General features: G+C 50.1%; 1 protein-coding gene across 1 annotated transcript in view; it reads left to right on the top strand.

Annotated features, from left to right (window-relative positions):
• The window catches only part of sipa1l1 (signal-induced proliferation-associated 1 like 1), a gene marked incomplete at both ends in the record, with an annotated part of 38,478 nt that overhangs the window by 7,599 nt on the left and 14,243 nt on the right, over nucleotides 1-16,636 (top strand). Inside the window, 10 exon segments of the mRNA XM_080524509.1 lie at nucleotides 1-172; nucleotides 1,700-1,803; nucleotides 2,125-2,282; nucleotides 7,533-7,567; nucleotides 7,570-8,009; nucleotides 8,011-8,112; nucleotides 11,069-11,343; nucleotides 11,685-11,972; nucleotides 12,204-12,356; nucleotides 12,914-13,044. The exon segment at nucleotides 1-172 is cut by the window's left edge and continues 3 nt beyond it. Coding sequence (XP_080380635.1) covers nucleotides 1-172; nucleotides 1,700-1,803; nucleotides 2,125-2,282; nucleotides 7,533-7,567; nucleotides 7,570-8,009; nucleotides 8,011-8,112; nucleotides 11,069-11,343; nucleotides 11,685-11,972; nucleotides 12,204-12,356; nucleotides 12,914-13,044 — 1,858 coding nt within the window.

Raw genomic sequence — 16,636 nt, 5'->3', positions numbered from 1 at the left:
AGTTTCCAGTTGAAGGTGGGTGTGATGTACTGTGCGGCGGGGCAGAGCAGCGAGGAGGAGATGTACAACAACGAGGCGGCGGGCCCGGCCCTGGAGGAGTTCCTGCAGCTGCTGGGGGACCGGGTCCGACTGAAGGGCTTCACCAAGTACCGGGCCCAGCTGGACACCAAGAGTACGCTCACACACACACACACACACACACACACACACACACACACACACACGCTCACACCTCTACACACACTTCTACACACACACATACACACACACACTCCATGACCGTGACTGCTGAGGAACCATGCTCTGATCAGTATCTCACTCATAAAGACATTTCCCCATTTCATTAAGCGTTTCCACTCCATCTACCCTCTTTCTTTCTCTCTCTCTCTCTCTCTCTCTCTCTCTCTCTCTCTCTCTCTCTCTCTCTCTCTCTCTCTCTCTCTCTCTCTCTCTCTCTCTCTCTCTCTCTCTCTCTCTCTCACTCTCTCTCTCTCCAACTTGACCTCATATTTAATTCAATTCAATTACAACTCCACATGCAGGGTTTCTATTGGGTGTTTGTCCCATTTGATTTAAAGGCTGTTTGGTAAGTGGACCCCACACCTTAGTGCAATTGGTCCAATACTTTTTTGGCCAAATTTGTATAGGGATTTATAATTGGATTTTCTGGCTTAATGGCATGACATGCCCTGCGTGTGTTCTCTTCCAGTTCCTTCACTGCAAAGCGGAAATTTCCGGATGAGCTCATTTGTAAACCTAAATCATGTGATTTGTGCAATGTTCTATCATTTCATAATCACTCATTCCAGTCGCTGGGACTCTTAAATCACCTCATGCTTTTTAAAACAATCACGGCAGTTCTTTGATCCCAAACCATCTAAAGTTACCTGGGGCCTCTGCGTGACATCCCATCACCAGGGAGCGGAAATGCCTACTGCACGCTGTAGTCCACTTAGCCATCCTGAGGGAATGAATACAAGATGCCAGCCCCGAGACTCTCCCAGTTGAGTCTATGTGAAGTGAGTTGAAGGGTTCTGAGCTTTAGAAATGCTCTGGTTAGATTCTACATATACAGAGGGAAGGAACACACTCTTCAAGTGGTTGTTATGGTGGTGGACCCGACCCAACCGTCAGGGTTTCTATAGACCACCAGGCCTGGTAGACATAGTGGAACAAGAGGACATCCCAAAAGAGGTTCGGCAAAGACTGAGAGACAGATATAGACAGACAGACAGATATAGACAGACAGACAGAGATAGACAGAGAAACAGAGACAGATAGAGAGAGACAGATATAGACAGAGAGAGAGACATACAGACACACACACGCGCGCGCACACACACACACACACACACACACACACACGCACACACATGCAAAAACACACACGAAAACACACACACACACACACACACACACACAGACAGACAGACAGACAGACACACACACCCACACACACAGACAGACCCCCGGCACACACACACACACACACACACACAGACCCCCGGCACACACACACACACACACACACACACACACACACACACACACACAGTCAGATACACAGACAAGTGGGTCAGGACTTGTCTGCGATGACAGACGAGTGCCTGTGAGTGTGCACCACCTTACAAGACAGTTGTCGGTCTAGCCCCACTAACTGTTCCAGTTCTCCCTGCCTGTCTCTCTCCCTCTCCTGTAGCTGACTCTACCGGAACCCACTCCCTGTACACCACCTACAAGGACTACGAGATGATGTTCCACGTGTCCACCATGCTGCCCTACACGCCCAACAACAAACAGCAGGTACGCCCCCCGTAAAACGGCCCTGAGGAGGTGGAGGTGAACCCCATGGGTGAGGCCTGACAGCCACGGCTGTTTAAACAGGTTCCCCCCCGCGACGTACAGCAGTCAGCAGAGGTAGAAATCAGAGGACGTTCTCTCATTGTAAACGCACGGGACGCAATGAGGCGCGGTCTCATTCCATCAGACTCATGTGTTGTTGATAGAGTTTTGATAGAGTATGTTTAACCCTGGCGTGATCATCTCCTATGAGTGTTAGTCTGAACGAATATCACTCTCTTTTGTTTTCCGGTTTTTCCTTTCCCCCCCTCTATCATCCCGTAGCTCCTGCGGAAGCGGCACATCGGGAATGACATCGTCACCATCGTGTTCCAGGAGCCCGGAGCGCAGCCCTTCACCCCCCAGAACATCCGCTCCCACTTCCAGCACGTGTTCCTAGTGGTGCGCACGCACAACCCCTGCTCTGACAGTACCTGCTACAGGTGGGTGTCTCACACACACACACACACACACACACACACACACACACACACACACACACACACACGGGCACACATTCATACATACACACACACTTAGAACAGTACCTGTTCATATCACCCGATGGGGTGTGAGACGCATACACACACACACCTACACACACACACACACCACCTGTCACACAGAACCTGTTCTGACAAGTCGATACAACTGGGGCTGTCACCATCTCATCAACAAGGCTGACTTTTTCAACGAGGCAACATTGATGAATTCCCACACTCCAGCAGCCCACGCCCCCACCCCCCCGACCCCCTCTCCCCATAGCCTGAGAGGCCAAACCAATGCTTTAGTGTTCTACTGCTGGAGATAAGTTCTCAATCAATCAAAGGGACCCCCCGAACCCCCCCTCAGAGGGCTGCTAGTTCCTTATCAGCAGGAAGTGTTTCCTTACAGACAGAACTCACTGGAGCAGACTGGCCTGACGTCTTTCTTTCTTTTTTGATGCTCCTCTGGGGAAAACGTTCTTCTTTTTTGTTGGTGTTACTGGGGCACAAGCCTGAAGGAGTCTCGCTTCAACTGCTTCAACTTTTTCTCTGGCTTTCTTCTTCGGTTCTTTTGCTCTCTTTTCAGCAGCACCGGTCTTTCTTGCTCTCTCCCTCTCTCGCTCGCTCTCTCACTCTGTCACTCTCATCGCTCTCCTTCTCTCTCTCTTTCTCTCTCTTGTCACCCTCTTCTCTCCTTCTCTCGCTCTCTCACTCTGTCGCACTCATCTCTCGCTCTCTCACTCTGTCGCTCTCTTCTCTTTCTCTCTCTGTCACTCTCTTTTCTCTCCTCTCTCTCTCTCTCCTTCTCTCTAATAGCTCTTCTAATTGCAGTTGGAGTTTATTGTGTGTGAAGTCCTAATTGTTCCCTGTGGGGAACCTCATCACTGCATACGGAGTGGTGTGGCACTGGGAAGACACAGTGGCCTGTTCACACACTCAGTTATTTCTCTCTCTCTGCCTCGTCACACACATACACACTCACCCACAGCTGCACTCGATAGGGGACCAGTCTGGCCCTTTGTTCTCTTGTCAACCGTGTGGGAGTGAAAGACACACCACTCACATTCCTGTGCCAACGGGGTCCTCAGGACAGCAGGTTTGGAGGGGTGGGGGGGGGCTGGCACACACTCAGTCTGTAGCTCCTCATTACCCCCTCAACAGGCATGCGATGGGCACCCCTGCCCCCTCCTCTCTTCAGCTCACCCCCTCCCCCCCCCCCCTAAAATGAAACACACGTGACTGACCGAATTCCACCTCTCCATTTTGTTTTGGGCTGGTTTGCTCTCTCTTGGCGGGTTAGACTTACTGTGTTTGTGTCTCCTGCCTCGCTGGAACATGGCTGTCCTGAACAGTTAGTCACCACAGGTGGGTTGTTTAGATTTAGACCTCTTAGAGGGCCTTAGTTTGAGGCACTGCCCTTAATGTCCTATTAAATGCTAATGTAGGTCTGTATCTTTAACATAGTTGTGATGCCTGCCTTGACACTGTTGTTGTTGTTGTTGTTGTTGTTGTTGTATGTGTGTATGTGTGTATGTGTGTATGTGTGTATGTGTGTGTGTGTGTGTGTGTGTGTGTGTGTGTGTGTGTGTGTGTGTGTGTGTGTGTGTGTGTGTGTGCGTGCGTGCGTGCGTGCGTGCGTGCGTGCGTGCGTGCGTGCGTGCGTGCGTGCGTGCGTGCGTGCGTGCGTGCGTGCGTGCGTGCGCGCGTGCGTGTGAGTTTGCTCGTGGTTAGAGGCGAGCACTCCTGTGGTTATTTTAATGGACTATGGTTAGCTGCAATAGATCTTTGGGGCGAGCCCAGACTGTTGTCGTTCATTTAACATAATAGTCTGTTAATACTTGCAACCTGGGAAACTTGTTTTTATTAAACTCATAACGACTGTTTTCAAAGTGCACATTAAACTGGGCCAAAAGGGGTTACACACAACCCCATAACCGTTAAAAGTATCTCTAGTTGTAAGGCTTAGGTCAGGTGGGTGAGGGTTAGGCTTAGGTCAGGTGGGTGAGGGTTAGGGTTAGGCTTAGGTCAGGTGGGTGAGGGTTAGGGTTAGGCCTGTAGTTTTAAGGCTTAGGTCAGGTGGGTGAGGGTGAGGCTTAGGTCAGGTGGGTGAGGGTGAGGGTTAGGGTAAGGTGGGTGAGGGTTAGGGTCAGGTGGGTGAGGGTTAGGGTTAGGCCTGCTTAGGTCAGGTGGGTGAGGGTTAGGGTTAGGCCTGCTTAGGTCAGGTGGGTGAGGGTTAGGGTTAGGCCTGCTTAGGTCAGGTGGGTGAGGGTTAGGGTCAGGCCTGTTTAGGGCTTAGGTCAGGTGGGTGAGGGTTAGGGTTAGGCCTGTTTAGGGCTTAGGTCAGGTGGGTGAGGGTTAGGGTTAGGCCTGTTTAGGGCTTAGGTCAGGTGGGTGAGGGTTAGGGTTAGGCCTGTTTAGGGCTTAGGTCAGGTGGGTGAGGGTTAGGGTTAGGCCTGTTTAGGGCTTAGGTCAGGTGGGTGAGGGTTAGGGTTAGGCCTGTTTAGGGCTTAGGTCAGGTGGGTGAGGGTTAGGGTTAGGCCTGTTTAGTTTACCTGTGATTTAAACCACGGCGAAATAGGTTATGCTCAAATAAATTCCTACAAATGTAACCGTTCTCCCTCTGCTTTTCTACCTCTTGTTAGTACATGACAGCAATCATCACCCAAGGCTGGTTTAAGACTGGTTTAAGGGGTGAAATACATTTTTAAACACCCCTGCCTCTGCTGTATAAAACCAAAAGGTAGATTTATGTCAAGATGGATGGGATTTAGCGGTGTTGGATGCAATCTACAGTATTCAGGTTTTTTTATACAATTTGCTGATTTGAGTGTCTCTCCAGGTGTTTTTTTTAACACTTGCTCTGCTATCTGGATCAGGTGCTGCTGATGACCCCCCCGCACCCCCCCCTCCAGGCTCACACATACAGCTGCACCTCACAGCTATTTTGGGGGGTCTGTTGGGCTTAAGTGCTGTTACATGCATTCTGTGGGCAGTAGGATGCTGTGAGAGCCAAAAGCCGCCCACACACAGGATATTTATATGACCACAAACATGGAAACCACGGAAATGCGTGGCTTTCTCTCCTTTACATCAACCCAGCCACGGAGGTCAGAAAGACCGGAACAGTTACAACAGAGACCTCTCTCTCTCTCTCTCTTAATCGTCTCGTCTCTTCTCTTCCCTCTCTCTCTCATTCTCTGACTCACTAGCTGTTGATTTATATATATAGTGCTAGTATATAGATATACTGTATATATAGTGCTAAGTAGGTCGCTGTCATTATTTATAATTATCTTGGACGTGCGGTGTTGATTTGAGCTGTTTAGAACATGTTTGATGTCTTTCGGAGGCGAAAGAATATGTTTTGCATTATGTTCAGCTCATCATAAGCGTTCTCTGTGGTGTTTTGAGGGTTTGACATTTTGTGCCAATACCACATTGTAAAAATACGGACAAAGGTTGGTGGAGGCCACGGCGCAAACTATGAGCGGTCACACAAACTAACATGAAACAGACACTTTATTACTTGCTTTTACACAAGAGCCACAGGGTAACACTTTTTTCCGTGTGTGTGTGTGCCCTGGTATTCGTTAGAGCTACTTCCTGTCTCGGTCGAACTGTTCCAATTAGCTAATTACCCCCGTAAGTGTCAACACATGGTGGGTCCAGATAGACGCAGGAGTAACGCGCCGTCGTCAGGCTCGACCTCTCGTGCGGCTCTCAGCTGCGAGTTATTACCTCTGAAAATGTCAAACACGCGGCTAAAATCGAGCCGATGATTGAGCTAATTAAGTCATTAACTTGCAGAGGTTGCAGCCGGAAAAGACCCCTAACGCATGGATTGACACACGCAATAGACAGTTAACTTTCAGTCCAAGTCCAGTCAGTGTAGCCTCATCTTTGGACAATGGTCCTATTGTTAGCTACATAGGCCTAGTCTGATCTGAGAGAGAGAGAGAGAGAGAGAGACCCGGGACTTTCTGCTCTGCTCCCCTCTTGTTTCCCTCTCTCTCTTCTTCTCTTTCATATCCTCGCACACTGCCCCGCTACCATTCCTCATCTTCTCCGTTCTCTTGTATTTTCTCTCCCCCTCTCTCAACCCTTTCTCTCTCTCCTTATTCTGAGATTTAGAATAGACTTAGAATAGTAGGTACTAGGTAGTAGGATAGGAGTTGCCAAGTCCTCTCCTCCCCCGCATTCTCTCCTTTCACAGATTTTTCCTCTTTCTTTTCTCTGATTAGGGGAGCTAGGAGGAGGAGCCGAGACCCCGATCCTCCTCCCCGCCCCCTTCCCACCTCTCCCCCTCTCCCTGGCCAACCCGGCTGAGTTCCTCACATACCAGGCTGCCTCAGATAGCCATTCCAGGGGCTTAATGAAAGGAAAAAGGAGAGGAGGGAAACAGAGAGGGGATAGGTGGGCAGCTGAGAGAGGGAGAGAGAGAAAAAATGTAGAAAACAGTTAATGGTGTTGTATGGAGCAGGGGAACCATCGTGTGCTCCCACCACAGCCCCCAGGAAGCTAACGCCACGCAGAGCAGACACACAACTAGCTCTAACATAGACACACAAAGATGTCTATTGTGTCTTGGTCCTCTGGAACTCATTCTGTGGGTCTTTGTGTTTTGATTTGATGGACGTTTTCTATTTCTGTCTAGTATTCGTCAGTGATACTCAGGAATGAGCAAACGGTTTGGCTTTTTGGCTTTGTACCCTAGATGAAAAAAGAAAAAGAAAAAGTGAGAGAGAGAGAGAGAGAGAGAGAGAGAGAGAGAGAGAGAGAGAGAGAGAGAGAGAGAGAGAGAGAGAGAGAGAGAGAGAGAGAGAGAGAGAGAGAGAGAGAGGAGAGAGAGAGAGAGAGAGAGAGAGAGAGAGAGAGAGAGAGAGAGAGAGAGAGAGAGAGAGAGAGAGAGAGAGAGAGAGAGAGAGAGAGAGAAGAGGGAGGGAGAGACATGAGACATTACAATGTTGCTTATTCACAACTACTGTTATACAGAAACGTGATGAACATTGATACAAATGATTTGATCCACTTTACCAAGCAACCACGCTTGAATGTCATCCAATTTTCATCTCCATATGAAGCACCCACTAGAGCCAAAATGTTATCCAAAACTACCTGGGCTGGTTTTCATATAATACGGTGTACTCCCTTCCTCTGCCCTCTCTTACCCTCTCCTCTCCCCCCTCCCTCCTTTCCTCTCCTCCACAGTGTGGCAGTCACTCGTTCCCGCGACGTGCCGTGCTTCGGCCCCCAATCCCGGAGGGCGTGACCTTCCCCAAGTCCTCTGTGTTCCGGGACTTCCTATTGGCCAAGGTCATCAACGCCGAGAACGCAGCCCACAAGTCCCAAAAGTTCTGTGCCATGGCGACGAGGACGCGCCAGGAGTACCTGAGAGACCTGGCGGAGCGTCACACGACCAGCACGCCCATCGACCCGTCCGGAAAGTTCCCCTTCATCTCGCTGGCCCACAAGAAGAAGGAGAAGAGCCGGCCCTATGCGGGGGCGGAGCTGCGGAGCTTGGGCGCCGTCACGTGGGCGGTGCACGCCGAGGACCACGGGGCGGGCGGGGAGCTGGAGGCGCTGTTGGCCGTCTCCAACGACTTCCTCATCCTGCTGGACCAGGAGGCCAAGGCGGTGGTGTTTAATTGCGCCACGAAGGACGTGATCGGTTGGACGCTGGGAAGCCCCCGCCTCCATGAAGATCTTCTACGAGAGAGGAGAGAGCGTGTCGCTAAGGAGCGTGAGCAACAACACCGAGGACTTCAGAGAGGTGGTCATACGGCTGGAGGTGAGGCTGGTGGGGGATACACACACACACACACACCAGGGTTTCCGTTAACCGGTAATTCCCGGACTTTGTCCGGTAAAAGTTGTTGAAGTCCGACAAATTGAAAAGTCGTCGGACATATTGTCCGGTGAAAATAATTCCCTTTGAATACAATTCGCTAAAGTTAACATTCTGATTCCTTCTATTTTAAAAAAGACGAATATATAGGCTATGTATTTCTTTTATTATGATATGATTTGACACCGGCATGATGATGACGACTCCTAATGTGTAGGCCGGCCTATGCGAAACAGCGCACAGGTGCCACATGGGATTGATGCCAGATGGGATTACAGCTTAACCAGTCTATTACCGCTTAAACACAGTAGCCCATTCGGCGGTAACCCATGCCTATCTGGCAACCCTGCCAACCCTGCCAACCCGTCCACCATAGTAATACGCAAACGTTGCAGCTCAAAGTGCACCATAGCGAGCGATTAAATTAATGGAAAGATGGCAAAACTCAAAAGCTTGGATCGAGGGCTGACTTTCAATAGATCGCAGCGAGTGAGCTGCTCTGCTACGTACGAAACCCTGACCCAGAATCAGGTCGTCTACGAGTGATTTAGCACCAGGTCCTCCACAAACATGCGGTGCGCATCAGGAGAGGGGCGACACTCATCCGGCCGCACCCCAACCCCGTCACGAACGGCTCTACTCACCGGCCCCGAAGGACCGGCTATCCTGGGCCAACCGAAGGTCCGCGGCGCTACGGTATCGTTCCGTTTAGGGGGGATTCTGATTTAGAGGCGTTCAGTCATAATCCCACAGATGGTAGCTTCGCACCATTGGCTCCTCAGCCAAGCACATACACCAAATGTCACGCCAGAAGCCTACATGCTTGCACTGTTACTGTTCAATAAAATGTTATACATCTAGACATTGTGGTATTTCTTTATATACGTATCCCAGACTGCCTATCAATTGTTTCTCAATAAACAGTTATGTTCTCCCCATTGTCATACTCCCGAGCTAAACGAAATGCCTTCCCAACCAGCGAGACCTGGTTATAGAAATGACGTTGTTTTATTGATTTTAAAAAAAGGGTAAAACTGGAAAGAGAAAATAGAAAACTCACATTAATCCCAAACAATTTAACAAACTTCAGTTAACGTAATGTGGAGTCCGTTCATTGATCGATGCTGTCTGTTCAGTTCCCAGTGAGGCGCCCGTTCAGCGCTGGACCCGTTCAGCGCTGGATTTGACGCATGGCATAGCGCGCATGCGTCAAATCATGTTATATTATTATATAGCTCGCATCTAATCGTATCGGATGAGAAATAGACATTAAATGGCATATATAGGCCGCTACACAACAGTAATCACCGCGACAAACAGCTATATTAGATTTGAAGAAAAAAAAATATGATTTTGATTTTTTTTTTTTATTATATTTTAATATGATGACCGGAATATATCACGTTTGTCCGGTAAATCGAATTGTTCCCGGACACGATGTCCGACGGCAAATTTTTCTAACGGAAACCCTGACACACACACACACACACGTTTGGGATGTACAAGTTACAGGAGCACAGTAGTGAAATCAACACCCGAAGACCTACAGAGCCAGACAGATAGCTATAATGCACAACACGACCCACCCACACAACATGTCTCTACTGGATCAAGCTCGAAATTAACCACTCTTACGTCTCTCTGTGCGGTGACATTCCGCATGTGTGTGTGCAACGTGGTAGCGCCGATGTCATTGTGTCTACACACACCGGCGGTGTCTCTCTATGACTGTCGTCCTATTGTGAAAGGGTTGCTTTGTATAATGCCTAGAAGAACCACTCACAAAGTTAGGTCATTATTGCCTCCACAAGTGCCACTGGCTTTTCTTCTTTTTTTTTCCGTTCTTCGCTGTTGCCATGGGAACTAGCGATAGCAAGAAAAACCATTTCCTTTATATAATCGCTCAGAGATGCTTCTGGAATGCCTCTGTCTCTCCGGCGGCGTCGATAGTAGGCTGCGTTCTCCGCGTTTGTCTGTCGGTGATTGTGCTTTTCCTCTGAGACGTTCGACGTGTCGGTTGATAGTTTTTTGCGGGCAGATCGTCGCTCACACGCGCACACACACACACACACACACACACACACACACACACCAAAGGAAATAACTTTTTTTGTGTTGTGTGAGTACAAAGTTCTGCTTTAATGTGATACATTCTTGATCTTCTGGAATCCGTCTTTGAGCCATGCACGAGGGACGAAGCAGCCCCAACCCCATCATGCCTTTGGAAACACACGCACACACACCCACCACCCAGACAGCATTAATAAGCCCCTGAAAGAGTCCCCATCACAGCCAAAAGTGTCTTTTAACCTAGGCCGGTGTTTGGCAGTAGTATCAGTATCTTTTATTCATCACGTCGTCGTCGTCGTCCCCCCCCGACGTTTTGGTAAGGGAGGGATTTGTCAAAGTACTGTAGCACAGCGAGAGAGATAGTGAGAGAGAAAAGCTTTTTGAGTCTGTGTGTGTGTGTGTGTGTGTGTGTGTGTGTGTGTGTGTGTGTTCGTGTGTGTGTTCGTGTGTGTCTTCTAAGTGACACACAGACACAGAACAGCACCCGGCTCCTGTCTCCTGCCCTGCCTGCCCAGCCTGTGGTAGGACAGGGCTATATATAGTCCTGGGCTCAGGCCCCACTTCAGCTTAAGAGCCCTCCTTCCTGTCCCCCACTTAAGAAAGCACACACCCACACACACACACACTCTTCAACTCCTTTTCCATTTTCAGTCAATTTGAGTGAATGCTTGTCAGACAGCCGTCAGCTCAAGTCATTGCTGAAACTCCGAATCAGAAGGTCCACTGACATTATTTTTTTACACGCGGCTCAACCTTCTCCACCCTCTCTCCCCCTCTCCGTTTCTCCCTTCCCCCCCCCTCTCTCTCTCTCCATCCTTCCCTCCCTCAGTTCCTGACCAAGGGCTGCGAGACGTCGGAGATGACCCTGAGGCGCAACGGCCTGGGCCAGCTGGGCTTCCACGTCAACTACGAGGGCATCGTGGCCGAGGTGGAGCCCTACGGGTACGCCTGGCAGGCGGGCCTCAGGCAGGGCAGCCGGCTGGTGGAGATCTGCAAGGTGGCTGTGGCCACGCTGACCCACGAGCAGATGATCGACCTGCTGCGCACCTCGGTGACGGTGCGGGTGGTGATCATCCCGCCGCACGAGGACGCCACGCCGCGCAGGTGTGTGTGTGTGTGTGTGTGTGTGTGTGTGTGTGTGCGTGTGTGTGCGCGTGTGTGTGTGGAGACACACACAAGTGTGCACTTGTGTGTGCGCCGCATCTTACATAGTAGTCCATTCCTTTCACTACCTGACCAGAGCCCCCTCCCTCTCCCTCTCCCTCTCCCCCCCTCTCACTCCCCCTCCCTGTCTCTCTCTCTCCCTCCTCCCTCTCTCCCTCTCTCCCCCTCTTTCCCTCTCTCTCCCTCCCTCTCTCCCCCTCTCTCTCCTTCTCTCCCCCTCCCCCTCCCTCTTTCTCTCCCCCACCCCCTCCCTCTCTCCCTCTCCCTCCCTCTCTCTGTAGGGGGTGCTCTGAGATGTACCGGATGCCCGTGGTGGAGTACAAGGGCAGCGGCGAGAGCGGCCCCTTTGAGTACAAGTTCCCCTTCCGCAACAACAACAACAAGTGGCAGCGGACCTCCAGCAGCCCCCAGCAGTCCCTGACGGCCTCCCCCCAGCCACACACACCCAACCGGGCCGTCAGCCTGGGCAGTAGCTCGACGGGGAAGACTCTGTCGGCCGAACGACCGGAGAGGGGCGCCGCCATACCCCGCAGTGTCAGCAGCGACGGGAGGCCTCTGGACCCCAAGAGGTAGAGCAGTGTGTGTGTGTGTGTGGGGGGGGGGGGGGGTCGGGGTGTCAGTGTGGAACTCCCCATGTTTTTTTTTTGTTTTTTTTGCTTCTGCCTCTTTTGATTGACCTAGAATTACTTTTTACCTCACGTGGTCTCCTTGTCCCTCACCCACCCTCCCTCCCTCTCCCTCTCTCCCTCACCCTCTCTCCCTCTCCCTCTCTCCCACCCTCCCTCCTCCCCCTCTTATAGGATGTCTCCTGGTAGTGAGAACTACGCCCTGGCCTCCTCTCTGGCGCTGGGGCGCTCTCCTCATAACCGCAGCTCTCCCAGCAACCTCTCCTGCTCCAGTGACACCTCTGCCAGCTCCGCACACTGGAGACACCAGAAGTCCATGCCTGAACAGTAAGATCTAGCCGTGTGTGTGTGTGTGCGTGTGTGTGTGTGTGCACGTGTGCGTGTGCGTGTGTCACATTAAGCATAGTCCACGGAGGAACCCACAGCCCTCTTTGTGACTCTGCAAAACGTCCTTCTTCCAAGAAAGCCGCCACTGACGGAACTTTTTCATTTCAAACTCATTTTTGTTTTCATTTCAAATGAGTTTTCCCCCTCTTCTGTTATGGTCATTTGAACCACACTTCAAAAAGGCACACATGCTGAGTTAATGGGAAACAGCATGTCTTTGGGGGAGTCGATATTACAAATGCAATTAAATGAACCCTCTATGAGCTGGCCATGCTAATGTGTGTGTGTGTGTGTGTGTGTGTGTGTGTGTGTGTGTGTGTGTGTGTGCGTGTGCGTGTGCGTGTGCGTGTGCGTGTGCGTGTGCGTGTGCGTGTGCGTGTCTGTGTCTGTGTCTGTGTCTGTGTCTGTGTCTGTGTCTGTGTCTGTGTCTGTGTCTGTGTCTGTGTCTGTGTCTGTGTCTGTGTCTGTGTGCGTGCGTGCGTGTGTGCGTGCGCCAGGTTCGGGGGCAGCCGGCACTCCCCTCTGTCTGCAGAGCGACAGGTGGTGGGAGAAGGAGGAGCCAGCGGAAAGTCCACACCTAATTGGCCGCGAGTGGAGGACGGGGGAGGGGCTGACAGAGTTTCTACAGGTGAGCGCAGCGCCTCATAAATACGTTGTCCTATCTTATTATCGGGCTTATTAGATATACCCTACTAGTCTCCCGTAACCATACCTCCGTTTTCTACTTTGCCATGCGTGCTTTGGAAGTCTGGAGAATTTTCGACGACCTGTTCTAGCTTGGACTGAACTGGGACGGAGCGGTGGGAGAGTGTGGTCGCAATTTAATTGGATGTTACATGCCAAGAACCCCTCGCCCACACACACACACACACACACACACACATGCCCGAGTGGGTAGGTATTTCGTAGAGATACAGTATGTTACCTATGCTAGCTAAAGAAAACTTTTTTTGGGGGGGGGGGGAGCTCCGCCAAAGCAAGGTGATCTCTCTCGATGCGTCACTTATTTCAAGCGGGTTTCCACCCCCCCCCCTGGTTCTTTCAACAAGGTAAATAACCTACCTACACTCATCAACCCATTATGTCTGACAACAGAAGGCGCTAAAAATTTGGTTTATCTACGGCGTTTGAACACAAAGACCACACACTACAAAGTGCCTGACTGTATCAGTCCTCATCAGTTGTCACGCGCTGTCACGTGTTCTGTCCTTTGAATGCCTACGTCGAGTTGACTGTCGGGCGGAGCGACAATCGGTGTGGCTTTTGAGCCTTTAAAAAAAAAAAAAAAAAAAACTGTGTGGGGGAGAGTGCGGCAGTTTAGAATTGTTTAGAATTTCCACTTTGTGTGTTTGAAGTGCTTTTGAAGCTTCGGAACAGAACGGCAGGCATGCAGGCAGGGAACACACTCCCACTCATCAGAGAGGAGGAGGGGGGGGGGGAGTGAGGACATGGACATGAAGCACATTGTCAATACGGAGCCGGAGCCGTGGTCGGACTCGTTCTAGCACTCTTCTGTGTGAGTGAGTGTGTGTGCATGCGTGAGTGTGTGCGTGAGTGTGGGTGCAGGTGTGTGTGGGTCAGCTGCCATTGACAGTAGTAGTGTTCTCCTGACATGGCTCCAACCTGCACTGGGCTGTAGGCTTTGACAGCACCTGACAGTTCTCTTCCTCCTCCCACCTCCTCATACTCATCAGCCTGTCACACCAGGCTGTCACACTCTCTCTCTCTTTCTCCTTCTCTCCCTCTCCCCCCCTCTCTCTCTCTCTCTCTCTCTGTCTCTCTGTCTCTCTCTTCTCTCTCCTCTCTCTCCTCTCTCTCTTTCCTCTCCCTCTCCCTCCCTCCCTCTTTCTGCAGGCCACTTTACTCATAACCATAAGTAACTGTTGGGAGGTTTAAACTGCCTTTTTAGCCAAGGTAATCATATTATGACTAATAATATAATATAATGTTAACTTAAATATATTATATTTATCTGCAATGACAGGCTCTACCTTGTTGCTCTTGCTTCTCTCTCTCTCTTGTGTAACCAGCTCTTTGTGAGTCTCTCCCTCCCTCCCTCCCTTCATCCGTCCCTCGTTCCTCAAGGTCATAGCCTGCCGTGACTCATGCCCCTCCCTCTTTTCTTCCCTTCATTCTTCCACTCTTGTACAGTACAGTACATTTCCTTTTGATGTTTTTTCTCTGTGCCATTCCCTGCTGGTTCAGTTGACCCTTTTCAATTCTCTCTCTTTCTCTCAAAGCCACAGTTTCCCATCTATTTCCTAGCACATTGCTTCTTGTTGGTCTGCCTGTTCTATTGTGTTTCTGACCACAACGTCTGGGAAAAACGCCCTCTCCACTCATCCTGTGGTTTCCCCATCCCATAAATGACCTCCCACTTAGCCCTGCCCAGTTCAGCCTGGTTCCACCTAGTTTTAGCCCAGCCCAGCCCAGCCCAGATCTGTGTGTGGTTTGCGGCCTCTGTCTCTCTCACCCTCTGACCTCTGCCTCCTCCGATGATCCATCATGTCCATCATCTCCTCTTCTGTCCAGAAATAGTCTTTAGCTCTCTCTCTCTCTCACACACACCCACACACACGCATGCATGCACGCACGCACGCACGCACGCACGCACACGCACACACACACACACACACACACACACACACACACACACACACACACACACACACACACACACACACACACACACACACACACACACACACACACACACTCACACTCACACAGCCAGTCTCCCTGATGAGCGGTAATCACCACTAGCTGGCCAGTGGATATTGTCCAGGGCTGAAGCTGGTCTTCCTCTGTTGTAACCCTAACTCTGCCCTGGATGAGTCAGGGTTGCATAGGAACAGTGAGCTGTGAGGGAGGTCTGGTCTGGGGGGTGTAAGCAGCCCAACTGCTCCCTCACCCCCATGGGCACAGCACGTACATTGTACATCGTAGATTTAGAGGGTATTAGTAGATTTAGTGTATTAGCATAATGGTAATGGCTCCCCCTCTGCCCTCTTTGTGGTCTTTGGGCAGACCTTTTCTCTATTGCTCAGAGGGGGTAGTGGGTGGCCAAGTGCATAGTGAGTTGGACTGAAGGTCATGAGTTCAAATCCCACCTGGGAACACCGCCACTAGTGTGCCCTTGAGTAGTCCACTTAGCCCTAAGTTACTCCAGGGAGACTGTCCCTGTAATCTCTAATTAACTCACTTTGGATAAAAACGTCTGCTGAATGTAAATATAAATAATAATAATAATAACTTTTATTTGTATAGCACTTTTCCTGCAAACGTTGCAGCTCAAAGTGCTTTAATCATTATATAATCATCATTTAATTATTTAGTCATTTAAAGGCAAAATTAAAAAGATGGGTTTTTAGTCTAGACTTGATTGAAATGTAATGCTCACACCAATTGTGACGTACATGTTACACTACACAAAGTGGCGTGGTGAAGCCGGGCGCTAAGGGGCGTCTGAGCTGCCGTCCCCACACGTGAAACCACCCCCGTCTTTACTAAACCACCGGCGGGGATGGAAGCGTTGTGCGCGCTGGGAAAAAAGCCCTACTGTCATAGGTACACACACACACACACACACACACACACACACACATACACCTACCTTAATTAGTGTTGAAGCCCCAGTGGTTCTGTACACAGAGGGAACAGTGCAGAGCAGATGACTGCTGGCGGGGGAAATATGTTAGAAATCATCCTTCATTTACCTCAGGCACATTACGACACCTATCTCCTGTCTGCCCCCCCCCCCCCCACTCTCTCTCTCTCTCTCTCTCTCTCTCTCTGTCATACTGTCTTTATCTCTCATTCTCTCTTTATCTCTCTCTCTCATTCTTCTGCCCTCTCTCTCTCTATCTCTCTCTATCTATTCAACTGAGTGACTTGTTGACAATATTTTTGCCTTTGAGCTCATTTTAAGAGCGTCATAGCAAAGTGTCTGAATACGTATGTAAATGAGGTATTTCTGCATTTAAATTTGAATACGTTTGCAGGCATTTTTAAAAATTTGTTTTCGCTTTGTCAGTATTGTGTGTGGATTTAAATTGAGTCTATAACAAACAAAACATGGATAAAGTGAAGGGGTCTAAATACTTTCCAAAGCCAGACTCTCTCTATATATACATTAACAATAAAATAGAAACCATTAGACAAGGCATTAGGTCCTCTGTGTCAGGCATGAAAAACATGTCCCCATTAACAACCCCAAATAG

This window comes from Nansenia antarctica (genome assembly GCF_963989245.1).
Source record: "Nansenia antarctica genome assembly, chromosome: 1".
Taxonomy (NCBI): domain Eukaryota; kingdom Metazoa; phylum Chordata; class Actinopteri; order Argentiniformes; family Microstomatidae; genus Nansenia; species Nansenia antarctica.
This window is presented reverse-complemented; position numbering and strand designations above follow the sequence as displayed.